Source organism: Oryzias melastigma, unplaced genomic scaffold (genome assembly GCF_002922805.2).
Source record: "Oryzias melastigma strain HK-1 unplaced genomic scaffold, ASM292280v2 sc00274, whole genome shotgun sequence".
Classification (NCBI taxonomy): Eukaryota; Metazoa; Chordata; class Actinopteri; order Beloniformes; family Adrianichthyidae; genus Oryzias; species Oryzias melastigma.
The window spans coordinates 123,403-140,386 of record NW_023416900.1 but is presented as its reverse complement, the minus strand read 5'-3'; the positions used below and the strand labels follow the sequence as shown (position 1 = coordinate 140,386).

At 41.0% G+C, this 16,984-nt stretch overlaps 1 protein-coding gene across 1 annotated transcript in view; it reads left to right on the top strand.

Moving 5' to 3' along the window:
* Positions 1 to 16,984, top strand: part of itgb5 (integrin, beta 5) — a 42,676-nt gene that overhangs the window by 10,609 nt on the left and 15,083 nt on the right. Inside the window, exons 10-11 of the mRNA XM_024263954.2 lie at positions 7,584 to 7,758; positions 10,218 to 10,472. Coding sequence (XP_024119722.1) covers positions 7,584 to 7,758; positions 10,218 to 10,472 — 430 coding nt within the window. The remainder of the gene's footprint in view (positions 1 to 7,583; positions 7,759 to 10,217; positions 10,473 to 16,984) is intronic.

The window sequence follows — 16,984 nt, the reverse complement described above, 5'->3', positions numbered from 1 at the left end:
CTAAATGGAAATTGAAGAAAAAACAATTAAAGTAAAAATTTTGTTTTTCCCAAAAAATTAAATAATAAAAAAAAAGAATTCTGGTTAGTAACGGGTGCGCATCTACAACAGAGTATTAGGGCCACCAAAAAAAATGTATGACTTTTTTCTTGTAAATTATGACTTTAAATTTCGTAAATGTATGAGAAAAAATTTGTAAATGTAGCCTATGACTTTTAATGTCATAATATACGACTTTATTCTTGTATTTTTGCAGTTCCGACTTTTTTCTCGTAAATTTACGAGATTTCATAATTATGTTTATAAAGTGGCCCTTTATAAACTTTTTAAAATAAAAATAAAAAACACTGGTGTGCACCAGTTACTAACCAGAACTTTTTCGGGGGTAAAAATCAAAGTAGTAAAAAGAATATTCTGGATAGTAACTGTTGCGCACCAGATAGTAACTGGTGTGCAAAAAACTTACTATCTAGTGCACATCAGTTACTCACCTTTTACTCACTTTTCTTTTTACTTCAATTTTTTAAGAGTAAAAAAAAATTTTACCTCTTTTTTTTATTTTTTAACTTTGATGTTCCTTTAGGGGCTCCGTACCAAGGCAATAAGAAGCAGAAAAAATACATTATTTTGGGAGGTTAAAGGGTTAAAGACCCACTTCAAGGAAAATGGTGTCTTTAACATGTTTCTTGTTGCATTTTTCTCATGATAGAAGACATTTATAGAGAAAATTAGGATTAAAATGCATTTCTTTATCCACATCTTTGGGAATCCGGAGGAGAGAAAAAAATTCAGTTTGGAAAGCTCTCAGTTGTGATAAAGAAACTGCGATGGGTCTCATCTCCCCAAACACTCACACACATCCTGGGACACCCTGACTTAGGTGTGCGAGAAATGACGAGGATGAGCCTTCAGCACCCATGTGCTGTAGCGAATAAAACAAATATGGATGTTAGCGTTCATATTTTCATAAAAGTGTTGGCTATTTTGGAGTTTAGCTAATATTTCAGCTGCACGCTAGCTGTTTTGGGAAATTTAGGATTTTTTTCAGTTTTTTTAGGCTAATTTGGCATTTTACTAATATTTTAGCTGGCGATCTGCTTCAGCGATTTCAGCTATCAACTTCAGCATTTTTAGCTATGAATTTCATCATCTTCAGCTATCGTCACTAGCATCTTCAACATCCAAATTCAGCTTACAGCATTCACATTAGGATTATCACAGGTAATGTTATATTTCTAGTTTTTAGTTATTTTAAAGCTAATGATGGTTAAGATATCCCCTTTACATCCACTTTGGGCATGACGGAATTAGTCGGCTAATCGGAAAAAATAATCGGTGATTAGTCGACTATTAAAATAATTGTTTATGGCAGCACTAGTTAACACACCATTCGAAATACTCTGTCCTGATCAGGCTCATTTGGATCAAAAGTTCCTTCCGACCGAGACGACTCATTCTGATTGAGGGTCATTATGGCGCTGGATTTCACCTCTGGCATCAATGGTGTGTTCCAACGTAGACTTCAGAGCACGACCAGGACCGACTGGCTGCAGCCGGACTCATAGCTTTATGTTTGCAAGCAGGGGAGGAGGTTTTGTTATGATGTGAGCTTTGGGGAAAGCTTTGGACCGCAGTCCGTCCAGCTGCCAAGATGAGCATTGCTGCATTAAGTGCATGAATCTTAAGTGCATCCAAGGCTAAAGGTCTAAACTCTAACCCTTCCTCCGGGTCTGTACGGTCAAGAATAAGATCAAAGATCCTCTGTGTGGGGTATGTAAACGTTTGTTACAATCGGATAAAGTTTTATATACACAGTTCTATTCTAATCCGAGCTTTTATCCGATCAAGGACATTTTGCACATAGAACCGCAGCAATCAGTACATAGCGTGGTGCAGTGGTAGGGCGGTCGACTCCTGATCAGAAGTGAGCGGGTTCTACTCCCGCCTTGCCCGCCCATGTGTCGAAGTGTTCTTGGGCAAGACACTGAACCCCGAATTGCCTCTGGTGGGAGGATGGCGCCAGTGTTCAGCAGCGGAGCCACCACCAGTGTGTGAATGTGTGAATGGGTCTGTGACTGTGAAGCGCTTTGGGCCCTCGAAGGAGGGTAGAAAGTGCTATACAAGTATACAACATTCACCATTTTTACCTTTGCGTTTCAGTCATGACACCGTTTTCTTTAGCATATTTACCTTTTATGCATTTTGGGATATTTAGTTTTTGGATTCAGAAATAATCATCTTTTTCAGCTGCAGGTTCAGCTCATGTAAATGTGGAAGATGGTCTGCAACCTTCAACGCTATCAGAGCCATTTGGTCCAGTTTCTTACTGACAAAGACCCAAAGTCAACAAACGTAACTTCTTTTACTTTTGACAGAACCACATACACATCCTTTCAAAATAAAATACTCCCTAAATCCAATAAAAATGAAAAAGAAATTATTAAAATTTGTTACATTATTCTAATAAGAGTAGATGAAATATGATGCCAGGATTTTGCTCATTTGTTTGACATGTTAGAATTCTGTACATACAAACTCGAGAAACTAAAACATACTAAACAAAAGTAAAAAACACTTATTTATTGAAATGATTTTTTTTTTTTTTTTATCACAACAATGGAAAAGCAAAGGAGCTGCATGCTGCAGGTCTCAGATTCTTGATTTGGATTCCGTCTCCACAGTAGACTGACCTCAAATCTGCGCTCTGCTTTCGGTTTTCCTGTTGCTGATTGTTTTGTGCTCTTGTTCCTGACTTGAGCTTAAATAGAAATGTGTGAATAAGGTTGGTCCCGCTCTGATCCACTTCTTTGGCTGACATTCCTGACTCATGTCAGGGCGTGCCCGCATGGCCAGCTTTAGCAGCTTTTTTTTTCTCGTCTAAATGTTTTGTGTCAAAAGCTTCTGCCGACTCAGCTGTAATTGAAGCGGGGGGTGGGGAGGGGTGTTGTGTGGTTCTTTGGTCTTTTCCATGAGGAAGACCTCAATTATCTCTGGTTCTCAAAGGAATATTAATATGTAGTCGGAATAGCTGCCCGCACCATGCTGGTTACCTGTATGCATTTTTCCTGGAATAACTTCTATCTTTTCTTTTGGAATAACTTCAGCCATTCCTATGAAATAACTTCAGTCTTTTCTCTGAAATAACTTTTCAGGATTTTCTCTGGACTTACTCCGGGCTTTTCTGTGGAATAATTTTAGTCTTTTCTCTAGAATGTCTTCAGTCTTTTCTCGAGAATAACTTCCATCTTTTCTCTGGAATAACATCAGTTTTTTCTCTCTGGTATAACTTCAGCCATTCCTATGAAATAACTTCCATCTTTTCTCTTGAATAACTTTTCAGGCTTTTCTCTGGAATAACTTTAGTCTTTTCTCTAGAATATCTTCATTCTCTCCTCTGGAAAACTTAAGGTTTTTTTTGGAATAATTTCAATTTTTCTCTGGAATATCTTTAGTGTTTTCACTGGAATATCTTTAGTCTTTTCTTTGGAATAACTTTAGTCTTTTCTTTGGAATAACTTTAGTCTTTTCTTTGAAATAACTTTAGTCTTTTCTCTGGAATAACTTCAGTCTTTTCACTGGAATATCTTTAGTCTTTTCTTTGGAATAACTTTAGTCTTTTCACTGGAATAACTTCAGTCTTTTCTCTGGAATAACTTCAGTCTTTTCTTTGGAATAACTTTAGTCTTTTCTTTGGAATAACTTCAGTCTTTTCTCCGGAATAACTTCAGTCTTTTCTCTGGAATAGCTTCAGTCTTTTCTTTGGAATAACTTCCATCTTTTCTCTGGAATAGCTTCAGTCTTTTTTGTCTTTTCCGAGGACGCGGTCCGATCCATTGTCCAGATGCCTTTCGGGGTTTGGGCCGGCTTCACATCTTAATGACTGAAAACAGAGGCTTGAAAGGATTGAGGGTGGACAATTTGGCTGAAGGGTGGGTTTGCCTGAAGCTCTTCCCCAGAGTGGTTTTTGAATGCAAGGGGGCGTGGCTTCAGTGCAGGCGCCTTTCCATTCAGAGATCCTGTCATGTGGTCGTGTGTTTTGCTGTGCCCCCCCAGAGTAAAGCAGTGGCACCAGGGCTTTTTCTCGATTGGTTTGTCGTCTTTTGGCTTTGTGCCTCCCTTTGGTTCTCTCTGGAAGTCCCCCCTCCCCATGTCTTTTTCTTTTGGATCGCCGTCCTCGTGACTTGCATTTCCACTGATTTCCTCTGGACTGGATTGTGTATCTCATTAACTCATTAAGTGACCCTCGATGTGGTACAGGGGGGGTCATGTGATGGTGCTCCTCCTGCTTCCTGAAATGCCTGGTTTGGTCTGATACTACTCTGGCTGTGCCCTGGTTAACCTCGTTTCTGAAATTTAATCTGCAGAAGCTTGAAATCATAGGAAGACTAGGATGATAAATGCAGCTTCACATTTCTTTCTTGTAGGTTTTTATTTTTATACTATTGTCTTTATTTCTGTCTTTTTTTTAACACCAAAGCTCCAGTTTTAATGTTCTTTGATTTACTGTAGCTTTTCAACTGTTAACACCATGATTGCAGGAGATTGTGATCCACTGGAATCATCATTAACACGATAATTCTAGTAGATTTTGATTCACAATCTATCCACCGGTGTTAAAGGGTAAATGAATTACATGAAAAAAGTTTCCCTTTTTAAGACGAAAAAAACATTTTTTTACCTATATATCAAAACTGTTGGTGACACAATACTGTCCTGCTAAAATTCATTTAGCATCATCAGCTGACATTCTAAGAAGGAAATCTTCTCTTTTCCCTCTGCATCAGCCAGATCTCACTCAGGAGGTGGAGATCCAGCAGAATGATGTTCAAATATAAATGATCCATAACCGAATGTTTTAGTCTGCAATTTTTTTTTAAATTTCCAATGATAAGAACTCAATATTGTGCCTGGAATTGTTCTCAGTTGATTAGGCAGGTAATAGAAAGTTTCAGTCACATCACACAGTACTACAAAAAAGCATTTTTAATTAAAAAAAAAAAGATTTTTCTGGTGAGGAAATTAAAATACAACCAGAAAAGTGGCATTACCTGCAATAATGCTAGTGTGAATGATATTTTGCTGAATGTGGTCACTGAAGATGGTGAAGCAATTCTCTTTAATTGCTAAATAATGTCCTGAATGTGCGAATGTTTTGATGGCGCACTTTCATAATTTGCAGAAAATGCAAAAACATTTGAAAAATTTCTTTAAATACTTGCAAAAATTGCATAAAATCTTAATTTGCGAACAGTTTTTGAATAACGAAAGTACAAACATGCATGTCCTGAACGTGTTGGCCAAAAAAAAGTCACCATCAATTAAAGGATAATACACTCTAATATTTTGTTGGACCGCCTTTAGCTTTGATGACGGCACATATTCGCCGTGGCATTGTTTCGGTAAGCTTCTGCAATGTCACAAGATTTATTTCCATCCATGCAATAATTTTTCCCCAAGATCTTGCATTGATGATGGTAGAATCTGACCGCTGCACAAAGCCTTCTCCAGCACATCCCAAAGATTCTCAATGGGGTTAAGGTCTGGACTCTGTGGTGGCCAATCCATGTATGAAAATGATGTCTTATGCTCCCTGAACCAGTCTTTCACAATCTGAGCCTGATGAATCCTGGAATTGTGTTCTTGGAACATGCCCATCAGGGAAAAAGAAATCCATTGATCGAATTACCTGGTCATCGAGTATATTCAGGTAGTCAGCTTACCTCATTCTTTGAGCACATACTGTTGCTGAACCTGGACCTGACTAATTGCAGCAACCACAGATCATAACACTGCCCCCAGAGTGTGTACAGTAGGCACTAGCCATGATGGGGGCATCACTTCACCTGCCTCTCTTCTTACCCTGATGCGCCCATCACTCTGGAACAGGGAATATATGGACTCATCAGACCACATGACCTTCTTCCATTGCTCTAGAGTCCAATCTTTATGCTCCCTAGCAAACTGAAGCCTTTTTTCCCGGTTAGTCTCACTGATTAGTGGTTTTCTTAAGGCTCCACAGCTGTTCAGACCGAATTCCTTGAGTTCCCTTTGCAGTGAGTGTGTGGAAATGTTCTGACTTTCACCATATAAACAGAGTCCTCAGTTCTACTGTTGGTTTTCTTCCATTTGATCTCACCACACGTTTAAGTGATCGCCGATCACCATCATTTCTTCCTGGAAGACGATGTGTCTCTACTATCCTTCCAGTTTTTAATAATGCGTTGGACAGGTCTTAACCCAATTTTAGTAGTTTCTGCAATCTCCTGAGATGTTTTCTCTGCTTGATGCATGCCAATGACTTGACCCTTCTCAAACAGACTAACATCTTTTCCACGACTACAGGATGTGTCTTTCCACATGGTTGTTTAGGAAATGAGAAGCAACTCATTGCACCAGTTGGGTTTAAATAACTTGTTGCCAGCTGAAAGATAATCACCCATGCAGTAATTATCCAATAGGAGGCTCGTACCTATTTGCTTAGTTAAATCCAGGTGGTGACTTTTTTTTTTGGCCAGGCAGTGTATCTTGAGAACCGTAAAATGTCCGAATACCAAATGTAAAAGCATTAAGTTTGCATAAGTTTTAAAAGTGCACAAATTTTTTTAAGGTTTTGAAAAATTTCCCATAGATTTAACATAGGTCTAAAAATTAGCATCAATGGCGTATTATCTTAAAAAGCGTAAAATGTCCAAAAGCCAAATGTACCAGGACCCTTCTCCATACTGTTTTGATACAAAGATTGGATAATTTACTGCTTGAGATTTTACAGTCCAAAAAACATCCGGAAGATGGAATAACTATGATAATAAAGAGAAGCAGGATCTGCTTACTAAGTATTCACACAACTAAAAAGGAATAAGGTCAAAATGTCCCATCAGTGTGAATCTGAACACACACCAGCAAATAGTTGGGTGGGAAAGTCTTCAGTTTGTCATCCTTCAGGAATGAGTTTACTGCTGAAGGCTGGAGCGCGTCCAGCTGCTGCGCAGATGCTGGTTGGGTTTTACTGAGCAGTACCAGACCCTTTGGGTCCTTCTCCTGGAGTTTGGACTGTTTGACTTTGTTCTGGATGTGTCTTCAGGTGAGTCAGTGACCAGTTTTCAGGCAAGGTAGAGCGTTTCTTCCCCCTTTTCAGTCTGCAAACGAGAAGGGCGTGCACGACAAACTGCCTGAAATGTGGCTGCAGCTGGAACCTCATGAATGTGGATTCATCTCTGAGTGAAAGCAAACTCAGGAGTCTGACTGGGATTTAGAGATAAAGAAGATTGGTTGCAAAAACAAAAATATGAAGAAACAATAAAAAAAAAACACCAGCGCAGTTATTAATACTGTAGAAATGTCTCCATTCTTTCATGAGGGTTACGGCCTTCAGCAGATGCTTCTGTCTTTCTACTTTGCAGCAGTGAGGAGGACATCGCATGTGTTTCGTTGGCTTTGACCCTCTCTGTGCTCAACTGGGCGCTAGTTCTGTTGCAGATTCCCACTCATGTAAACACAGACGCCGGGTCACACCGACGACCCTGATCTGACCCTCCAAAGGGAAGTGCCGCTCCGTCCACTCACTGCTCTGCCCTGCTTTGTAGGTCTCCTTCGATGTGAGCGTGGAGACGAGGAGCTGTCCCTCAAGCAACCCCAAACAGAGCTTCACCATCAAGCCGGTGGGCTTCGAGGACCGCCTGGAGGTGGTCGTGGCGTACGAGTGCGACTGTGGCTGCAGCCGGGACGCGCAGACCAACAGCAGCGTCTGCAGCTCCATCGGTACCACAGTCCTGGAAACTCCCTTCCAAGCTAAAATGATTGTGTGGATGCAGACACAGCCTTGATCTGAAACAAAATCAGAAATGAAAATGATGTTAAATGCCTAAAATGGTTCAGTTGTTTGGCAGAAAACTGAATTCTGACCTGTGTGATGTCACAGTGAAAGGCAGGGGTGTCGAACTCAATCACACAAGGGGCTAAAATCCAAAACACACCTTAGATCATTGGGCGAACAGGATAAACATTTATTGAACACTCTAAAACAAAATGTTTAAACTTTAAAACTGTAACTTTTTAACACAATTATGAACTAGATAGATAGCATTACCTGTGATAATGCTAGTATGAATGCTGTAAGCTTAATTTGGCCGCTGAAGATTATAGTTCTGATAGCTGAAGATGCTGAAATTGATAGCTAAAAACACTGAAGCTGATAGCCAGCTAAAATGTTAGTTTAATGACAAATTAGCATTAAAAAAAACTTAGGTTCGCCAAAACAGCTAGCATGTAGCTGAAAAAAATAGCTAAACTTCAAAACAGCCTAAATAACTGAAAACCCTAACCCTAAATTAGCCAAAACAGTAGCTGCAGCATGTAGCTGAAATAATAGCTGAATTTCAAAACGGCCAAAAAAAAACAAAAAAATGGCCTAAATTAGCCAAAACAGCTAACATAACTCTAAAAAAAATTGCTAAACTTCAAAAAACGGGAAAAAAGCCTAATTTAGCTGTAACAGCTAGTGTGTAAATATTAAACTAACTCCAAAACAGCCTAAAAAACTCAGAAAGAAAAGCCTAAATTAGCCATAACAAGCATGTAACTGCAATATTAGCTAAACTCCAAAATAGTCAAAAAATCTTAGTAAATGCTAAAATAGTCCAAAAAGCTAGAAGAATACAAATTTTTAAAACTTTAAAACCATAACTTTTTAATATAATTATGAATAATAAAACTGCACTAATATTATTGCAGAATAAATCAACATTAACCTTAAATAACTTTCAATATTTTACTATCTACATAAATATATGTTGTCAAAATTATACAAGTTAGAAATGAGCGCAAGATAACATTGTTCCATTAACAACAAAATTAAATGATCTGGAGGGCCGGATCCTGCCCCCGGGCCTTCACTTTGACACCTGTGGTGTAAACGCCCACTGGTAAAGTAGTGGTAAAGAAGATGCAGTTGTGTACAAAGTACAGTATGAATTTAAAGGGAAATACCAGAGAGTTGCTGATTAACTTATACTGTCTCAGAAGAGAATGGTTTACACAGTATTTCATTAACCCTTTAACGCCGGAGCTGCAGTGTTTGTTTTTTGATTTACTGTAATTTGTTAATCAGTAACACGGTAATTCCAGTATCATGAGGCTGAAGGTGGGGGCATTATTTACCTGCCAGAAGGAATCTTTTTTACCTTTAAGGTTGAAACTGGAAACAAAACTCTCAGATTTATCGAGCAGAATTGTTGCTGAAAGTCTGGAATATTCCTGCGGCAGTAAACCTGTGCTGAAACTATTGACTGTATCTGAGAACTGGACTGAGTGACTTCTCCCCCCTGGCATTCCAAACAGGAAGTACCTGCTGGCTTCAAGAAGCCAGAATTCTATAGACCTCTCAGTCACTCTATTGGTCAAAATGACCATTCTTGATCTGGTACTTTTTAACACCTTTTTGCTAATCATGTATATTTTTTTCATGATATTTTGTCTTTTTTGAAAGTTATTCAAGATATTTTTTTTCCTTTTCCTGCACGGGCCTTCTGTGTTTAGCCCTCTTCTCTCTGTTCACTTTGGAGAAATCCTCCTTAAACTGCAGCCCAGGATCTTTCATGTAAGGAGAGTCTTTTGCCGCCTTCCTTGTGTTGTTGGTAGTCTGTGTCCTGTTACCAAGCCGATGAAGATTATCCACAGCATCCACCAACTTCTCTTTCATTGATGGTAGGACCGTCTGACAAATCTTGATAACTTTTCCGTCTCAGGAACTCCCACAGGCTTCAGATTCCAGTTTCTTGAGTAAGATTCAAAGTCATCCATTCGCTTCTGTAAGAGTTTAACTGGCGAATCCAGGGAATCCGTTTGTTGTTCAAAAGTAGCCATCTTCTATGGAGTCAAATAAGGGTCAGCTTAAAGTGGACAAAAACTGATGGAAATTGGAAAAATAGACATTGTAACTAAAGCATTTGTTTTGAAAATTTGAAAATAAGACATTGTATATTTAAAAAAAAAAAAAAAAATTTTTTTTTTTTTTTTAATATGAAAAAATTAGCCGAAAAGGGTGAAGGAGCAGGCTGAGATGGTGCCTGACACCTAACCTTCTGCTAAAGAAGGAAAATCTTTCCCTTGAGGACGTTCTGGGAGAGCTTCCAGAAGTAGATCTGTTGTTACTGGTGTCTTTTAAGGCAAACAGGAAGCCCAACCGTCTGCATCACCATCTGAACTCCTCTCCCTTGCAGGTACATACACCTGTGGTACCTGTCACTGCGAGCCGGGATATCTGGGTGCCAGCTGCGAGTGCCAGGAGGGCGATGCCAGCAGCATGGCTGTCGGCGCCTGCCGGGAATCTGAGGGCAAGCAGCTGTGCAGCGGGCGTGGGGAGTGCAGCTGCAACCAGTGTCTGTGCTACGAGTCAGAGTTTGGCAAGTTCTACGGCAGCTTCTGCGAGTGCGACGACTTCTCCTGCGCCCGACACAAAGGCATCCTGTGCTCAGGTGGGGGGCTCTGCATGCCCGCATTCTGCTGCTCAGCTGTTTTTAGAACCAGGTCCTCCATCCTGTCCCTCGCCTCCTGCAGGACCCCAACTCTGATCACATGATCTCAGTGGATTTTACCAGTCTGCAATGATATTTCATTTAGAGGTTTGGTTGGTAGTTTGTACTGACCTAACCTGTTCAGCAAGTAGGTAAAGGGCCAGTTTTTCTGGTTAAAAAAAATCCCAGAAGCTCAGATCTAATAATGGTACAGTGGTTAGCACTCTCGTTTGACGGTAAGGGGGCACTGGTTCAAACCCCCACATGAGTCTGCATCTTCTCCCTGTGCATTGGGGGTATTTTTCTGGGAGGTCCAGCTTCCTCCCACAGCCCAAAAACATGCTTTATAGCAGGGGTGTCATACTCGACCGCAAAGGAGGCCAAAATCCAAAACACACCTTAGGTCGCGGGCTGAACAGGTTGAGCATTTATTGAACACTCTAAAATTACATTTTTAAAAACTTTAAAACCGTAAATTGTTAACACAATTATGAACTAGATATATAGGATTACCTGTGATAATTCTAGTGTGAATGCTGTAAGCTGAATTTGCCCGTTGAAGATGCTAGTGCTGATAGCTGAAAATGCTGAAATTGGTAGCTAAAAACACTGAAGTTGATAGCAATCTAAAATATTAGCTTAGTGCCAAATTAGCCTAAAAAAAAGAAAAATTGGCCTAAACGGCTAGCATGCAGCTAAAAAAAAGCTGAATTTCAAAACAGCCTTAAAGAACACAAAAAAACTAAATTCCAACCCTGCTCCCTGAGCATCAGCCCCTCCCAACCCACGCCAAAGAGCAGGTCCTCACATTGTGATGTCACAAAGTGGGAACAGTCCCTTCCAGGAAGAGTCTGCGGTGCCAGCCCCCCCCTCACTAACACAAAAGCACACTTTCTCTGAGGAGCCAACGGTGCTCAGATAAACACTGTCATGTTATATGCACATCCATCTTTACAAAAATTTGGATGTTGTTTGTTTTCGGGGGTCAAACACAGACGCTGCTGAGGCCAGCTCGAGGATGACATCATGAGATGGGCGGTACTCACAAGGAATGAAAGGCGGAGCTTCCTATTTCATAAAAAGTTGATATTTTATCATATATATGGCTCTAGTTTACTCTGAAACACAGAATAGCATGACAAAAGCCCTTTAGTTCTCGTTTGAGGGATTTTTAAACAGTGACTCTTCTTAAAGCTCATCTGGTCTGGTTTTCTAGCTTGTCTGGGTCTTTGTGGAGGCCTCTGTGGTTGGGTTGATTTTTATGAGTTGGGTATGTGTCTCTTGTAGAGTCTGTCTCCGGTAATATTTGAATATCTGCTGTTCCTGTAGATGTAAAGATCCAGAATGTGGTGGCTGAAGGTTCTCGTCTCTTCATTAGAAATTCCTGCGCTGATGCCAGGCCTGTTCTGTCTGCTGTGAGGCCCACAGAGCATTGAAAACATCCTGATGAATGGAGCCGGTTGGCTCTCCGCGCCTGTTGTGTTCCTAGTACATCGGGTCCAAGATCGGATCGTTCTCTGCCAGTTTGTCCCTGGGAAACTACAGAGAGAGCTTTGTGGTCCCCCCCACCCCCACCACCCCCAAGGGGAAAACCTGTGGGGACAGTTGGATGAACCAAGGCCAGAGGTGCATGAGCGCTTCCTCCCAAACAGAGATGCTAACAGACTCCTGATGCTCCTCATATCTCAGTCTGGAGCAAAACTTTCACTGTCTCACCAATGAACCATTTTCCTAAGTCTGAAACCAGCGTTGAAGAGGAGCAAAGGTGTTCTCTTAGTCTGGACAACCCCCAGCTCTCTCTGATCGGTCAGCTGCTGTGACCTGATGCTGCCTCTGCAGGAGAGTCATCATCTCCCAGAGAAATGAGGCATTTCAGGAACAGCTTCTGAACTTTGATGTGTAGAACCTTGAGTTTTTAGCATGTGGGGGGGTTACTGTCCGCCTGGCGCTCTCATCTGTCTCGTCAGACGTTTCCCCACAACAGTCAGTCTCTGACATCTCTCAGGTCTGGTAGTTCAAACATAATCCTCCAGGATCAAGTCTGCTCAATTTATCAGAAGCTACATTTTCATAACAAATACTTATTGATAAAATATGATGAATGCCTTTGTCAGATTGTAAAAATGATCCTAGATCAGAGGTCGGCAACCTTTAACAGTAAAAGAGCCATTTGGACTTGTTTTCCACTGATCAAAACCTAGAAGGAGAGACATAGTCCAACTTTGGTCTTAAGAAATTTGAATTTGCATTCATGACCTTCTTTTTTTAATAATAAATATGAATTATGTCATTTTTTTGGCACGGACAAAAGCAAAAGTATAAAAAGAACCTAGAATATTTCAAAATGTAATTTTTTTTTAATGTTTGACAGAAGCTCAAATAACTTATTTTCTGAATAAAAGCTGCTCTGTGGCAAACAGGATCATCTCAGTGCAGCTCTAGACAGCTAGTAACTAATGTGCAGCATAGGATAATATATGCTTTTAACTCATAAAAGATCAAACTTTTTACCAAAGTTTTCTTTTCATATAAATCTGTTCATTCTGGAGGTAGAGTTGAACAAACAAGACGTCTTCAGGTCAACAGGATGTAAAAACCTTCAGAGTTTATCATCTATGTGAACCTCAGACATCAATTTATGCATTTGACTAATCTAAATTTTCCCTCTTTGTGCTCAGCAGTCTTTCACTGCTGGATTTTGTTATTTTAGTTTGGAGTTTGACTTTGGTAGTCCTACTTTACGGGCTTTGTTTATTAGTTTCTGAGCCGCAGGTTGCTGACCCTGCACTAGACCAATAAATACTCTCGTTTAGTCATAAAAAGTCCTGCAGTCTCTTCCTTGTTGCTGAGGAAAGCTCCGCCTTTTCCCAGCTTCTTGTCTCTGATTCTGTGGGCGGGGCAGATCTAGACATCTCTATCTGAGCAGATCTGAGCTAATTTGATTCGATCCAGAAAAGTTTGAAATACCGGTATAAAAATCTCTGATCTGTGGAGTTGGATCAGAGGATTTGGTAATCCGGATCACTTTAATCCTGTTTCAAAGATCCAACATTTTGAAATACAGGGCTTAGTGTTCCTGTAGTTGAACAAAATAACTCTTCACAGTCACACATTGCTTGTGTGTCTTTATCTCGTCTGATCATTTATCGGAGCGTGTATTCCATCTGGAACCCCCAAAACCAAAGTGGGGAACACAGATCCCTGAGAAGACCTGAGACATCTCCGTGCTAGGATCAGCTTTTTAGCCCCCAGGCCTCTGGTGGAGGACCCGAGCTGGGGGGTGTCTTTGTGATGGAGGTTAAGGCACTGCAGCAGGCCTGCCTGGACTTCAGCCTTCTGCTGCAGAACAGAATGTTCAGAAAGATGCACAAATTAATTTTGCACATGTGCGACAAATATAGCACTCACTCTTCTTCATGGAATGGCTGTTGTTTTACGTAAGATTTCCTGCTGGAATCCTGCCACAGGAATAACCGCATGTCTGCTGGTGCTTCCAGCCCCACGCTGAACTCCATCGGATCAGTCAATCTGGAGTTAATCAGGACTTCCTGGTTCTCCTAAACCCCCCTTCCCTCGAGCTTTCAGCCATCCTCAGCTGGCTCCCCGTTCCAGAAATAGCATCACTTCTTTCCAGACTTACACAATCTGTTTTGCTTGCTCTGAAATGAACCTGCTGCGCTGTGTGTGCAGGAAATGGTTCTTCAGAGCTGCTGGGTGTGTTTTGACTGGACACAGTCCTCTGGGCGTTCATACACAGATGTTTGGTCGCTCTGATGCAGGAGTGGTGTCAGCAGATCTTTTCTCCTGCTGGTTGGGGACTCTGGAATCAGCTGCCTGTCCAGCTCAGCACCAGGTTCCAGTCCTTTCCTCTGTTCATGTGGAATGTAGACACAGGCCAACACAGGAACAGCACCCTCTGAGGTTCTGAATCATCCAAGAGGGTCTTCAGCCGGCCTCCTGGGTTCAGGCTCCTCCTACAGCCTTTTCTTTGTGGTGCAATGTTAGCTTATGGCTGAGGGGCGTCACAGTGGGAAGTTTTATTTACAGAGTGACATGTTACTTCCACATGTACTGGTCGGCTCCCCTGCTGCTGTGGTTCAGATGCTCTGCAGGTCCATGTGAGCTCCAGAGAAGGTGCTCCTGTGTGCAGAGCGAGGACATGGATGGCTTAAAGCAGGGGTGTCAAACTCAATCACACAAGGGGCCAAAATCCAAAACACACCTTAGGTCGAACAGGATAAACATTTATTGAACACATTTGGAGTCATTATCTCTGTTTGATTGTTTTTGTTTTTCATTTGTTGGAAACAGGAAAAGATTAAAAGTTGGCGAGTTTTACTCTGAGTTGTTTCGGGATGCTGTAACCGAAATTACCATTAATAACGTGTTTGCATTACCAGAGAAAATGTCTACATGCAGCCCTGTATCTTCTTAACTTGAGGAGTAAACTGTCATCATGCAAGACAGCAGGGGAAGTAAACATTTGTAGTCCTCAGCAAGATCGTACGATCCTGATCCTAAACGTGCTTTTCTCCTTTGGTCTTTTTAAACACTGAAGTGAATGTTTTCATTATGATAAACATTTTAAGTGCTATAATAACATTGTTGATTTTAACGTTCAAAGACATACTCTGAACGTAAAATGCTTTAGCGAAAGTGATGTGTGGTTTGCGGATGCAGAGTGAGCGGTGCAACCGATAGACTAACGCATACAGAAAATGTAGCTACAAGCCTAAAAGCTTTAAAAAAAAAGCCTAAATTAGCCAAACAGCTAGCATGTAGCTGAAATGTTACTTCAAAATAGCCTAAAAAAATCTTAATAGATGACAAAATAGTCCAAAAAGCTTGCAGAATGTCAAATTTTATACTTTAAAATCGTAACTTTCTAACATAATTATGAATAATAAAAAGGCAGGAATATTATTCCAGAATAAATCAACTTAAACCTTAAATAACGTTCAATATTTTACTTTCCTTAAAAATATATTTTGTCAAAATGATACAAGTTAGAAATAAGAACAAGGTAACATTGGACCATTGATAACAATAAAATAAAATGATCTGGAGGGCCGGATAGAATTACCCCGGGGGCCGGATCCGGCCCCTGGGCCTTGACTTTGACACGTGTGGCTTAAAGTCTGAAGCTCAGGAAGAGGCTGAAGACTTCTGCTGACATTTCATGGTGCCGATGAAAGTGCTGCATGAAGAGGATTAACTTTCAGTCACATGTTCCTGGATGTCTGGAGGTTTCAATTGGCTGGAGGAATGAGGTCCTGGGCAGGAAGCTGCTGGAGCTTTTTGTGGTTGGAGCCTTAACTTCCTTCCTTTGAGAAAGAAAAGGGAGATGCTGACTCAGCAAGCATGATTCCTCCTGAAACTGAAGCCGTCACTGCTGTGGTGATTCACGTCAGCAAAAGTTTATACCTACTCCTGGCCGTCAACCACTGCTTTGAACTTCTCTAAACCAGGGAGGAGGATGGGCTTTACATCAGCTTCTTTTTTTTAATTTTTTTTGCATGAATCTGCTTTTCTGAGATGTTTCGCGTCCAAAGCAGCAAATATAGAAACAGGAAGCTGCTCTTCAGACAGACGCTTCATGAAAGCAGGAAATCGTTTTCCTCTGATATGATCAGGAAAACACAAACCTGAACTCAGCTTGATCAAACAAAAAGTGATACCAGGGAAAAACAAAATTATAAAGAGGCGGAACTTTCCTGGTTACAGATAAGGAGGTGGTGCCCAGACATCATTAGCTGGAACGGGAACTTCCCATCCCTCTGCTCCCAATTTTGGTAAAAATAATACAGTATTTTCTGGACCATAGGGTGCACCGTATTATAAGGTGCAAAGCAGTGAATTTAGTTCAACTTTATTCCATTATTTAACTTCTCCCACAAAACATGTTCAGTGTTTGAATTAAACAGCTGCATAATTCCTTCATCCAACATGGCGGTCCCCTCTCATCATTAGTCAGTCTCATTACCAGACGGTTGTTCAGCAATGATGCTGGCGTCTTCAGTGAAAGCTCGGACAACCGTTCCAGCAGATCTTTAGTCCAGAAGTCAACAATCCCCTCACATATGAAGCGTAACTCGCCCGACGCTGCCTGTCATTCATCGCTCCCTCCATTTCGCTTTTCCTCCGGTGGCACCGGGAACCTTTCTTTTAAGGCCTGAAGGAAACCTCCGGGATTGTGATCAAACGCTAATTTAGGGCTGAATCCAACACAGGCAGTAATCAGAAAAACATCTGCGTAAAGTTTGGCTGGATCTCTGTTCGGAACACGGTCTTTACAGAGCGCTCAAAATCAGAAGTGCGCTCCATTGTATTTTCACCTGCGCCAGGAAAACTGTCAATTTCAGCACATAAGTAGTAACGAGATCATCTGAATGAAGGAAAGAACGCTTTCAGACTGTAGGAGCCATAATGAGGTGACACAGGTGTAGCTTAGCGGCGTCAGCCTGGTTGTGGGC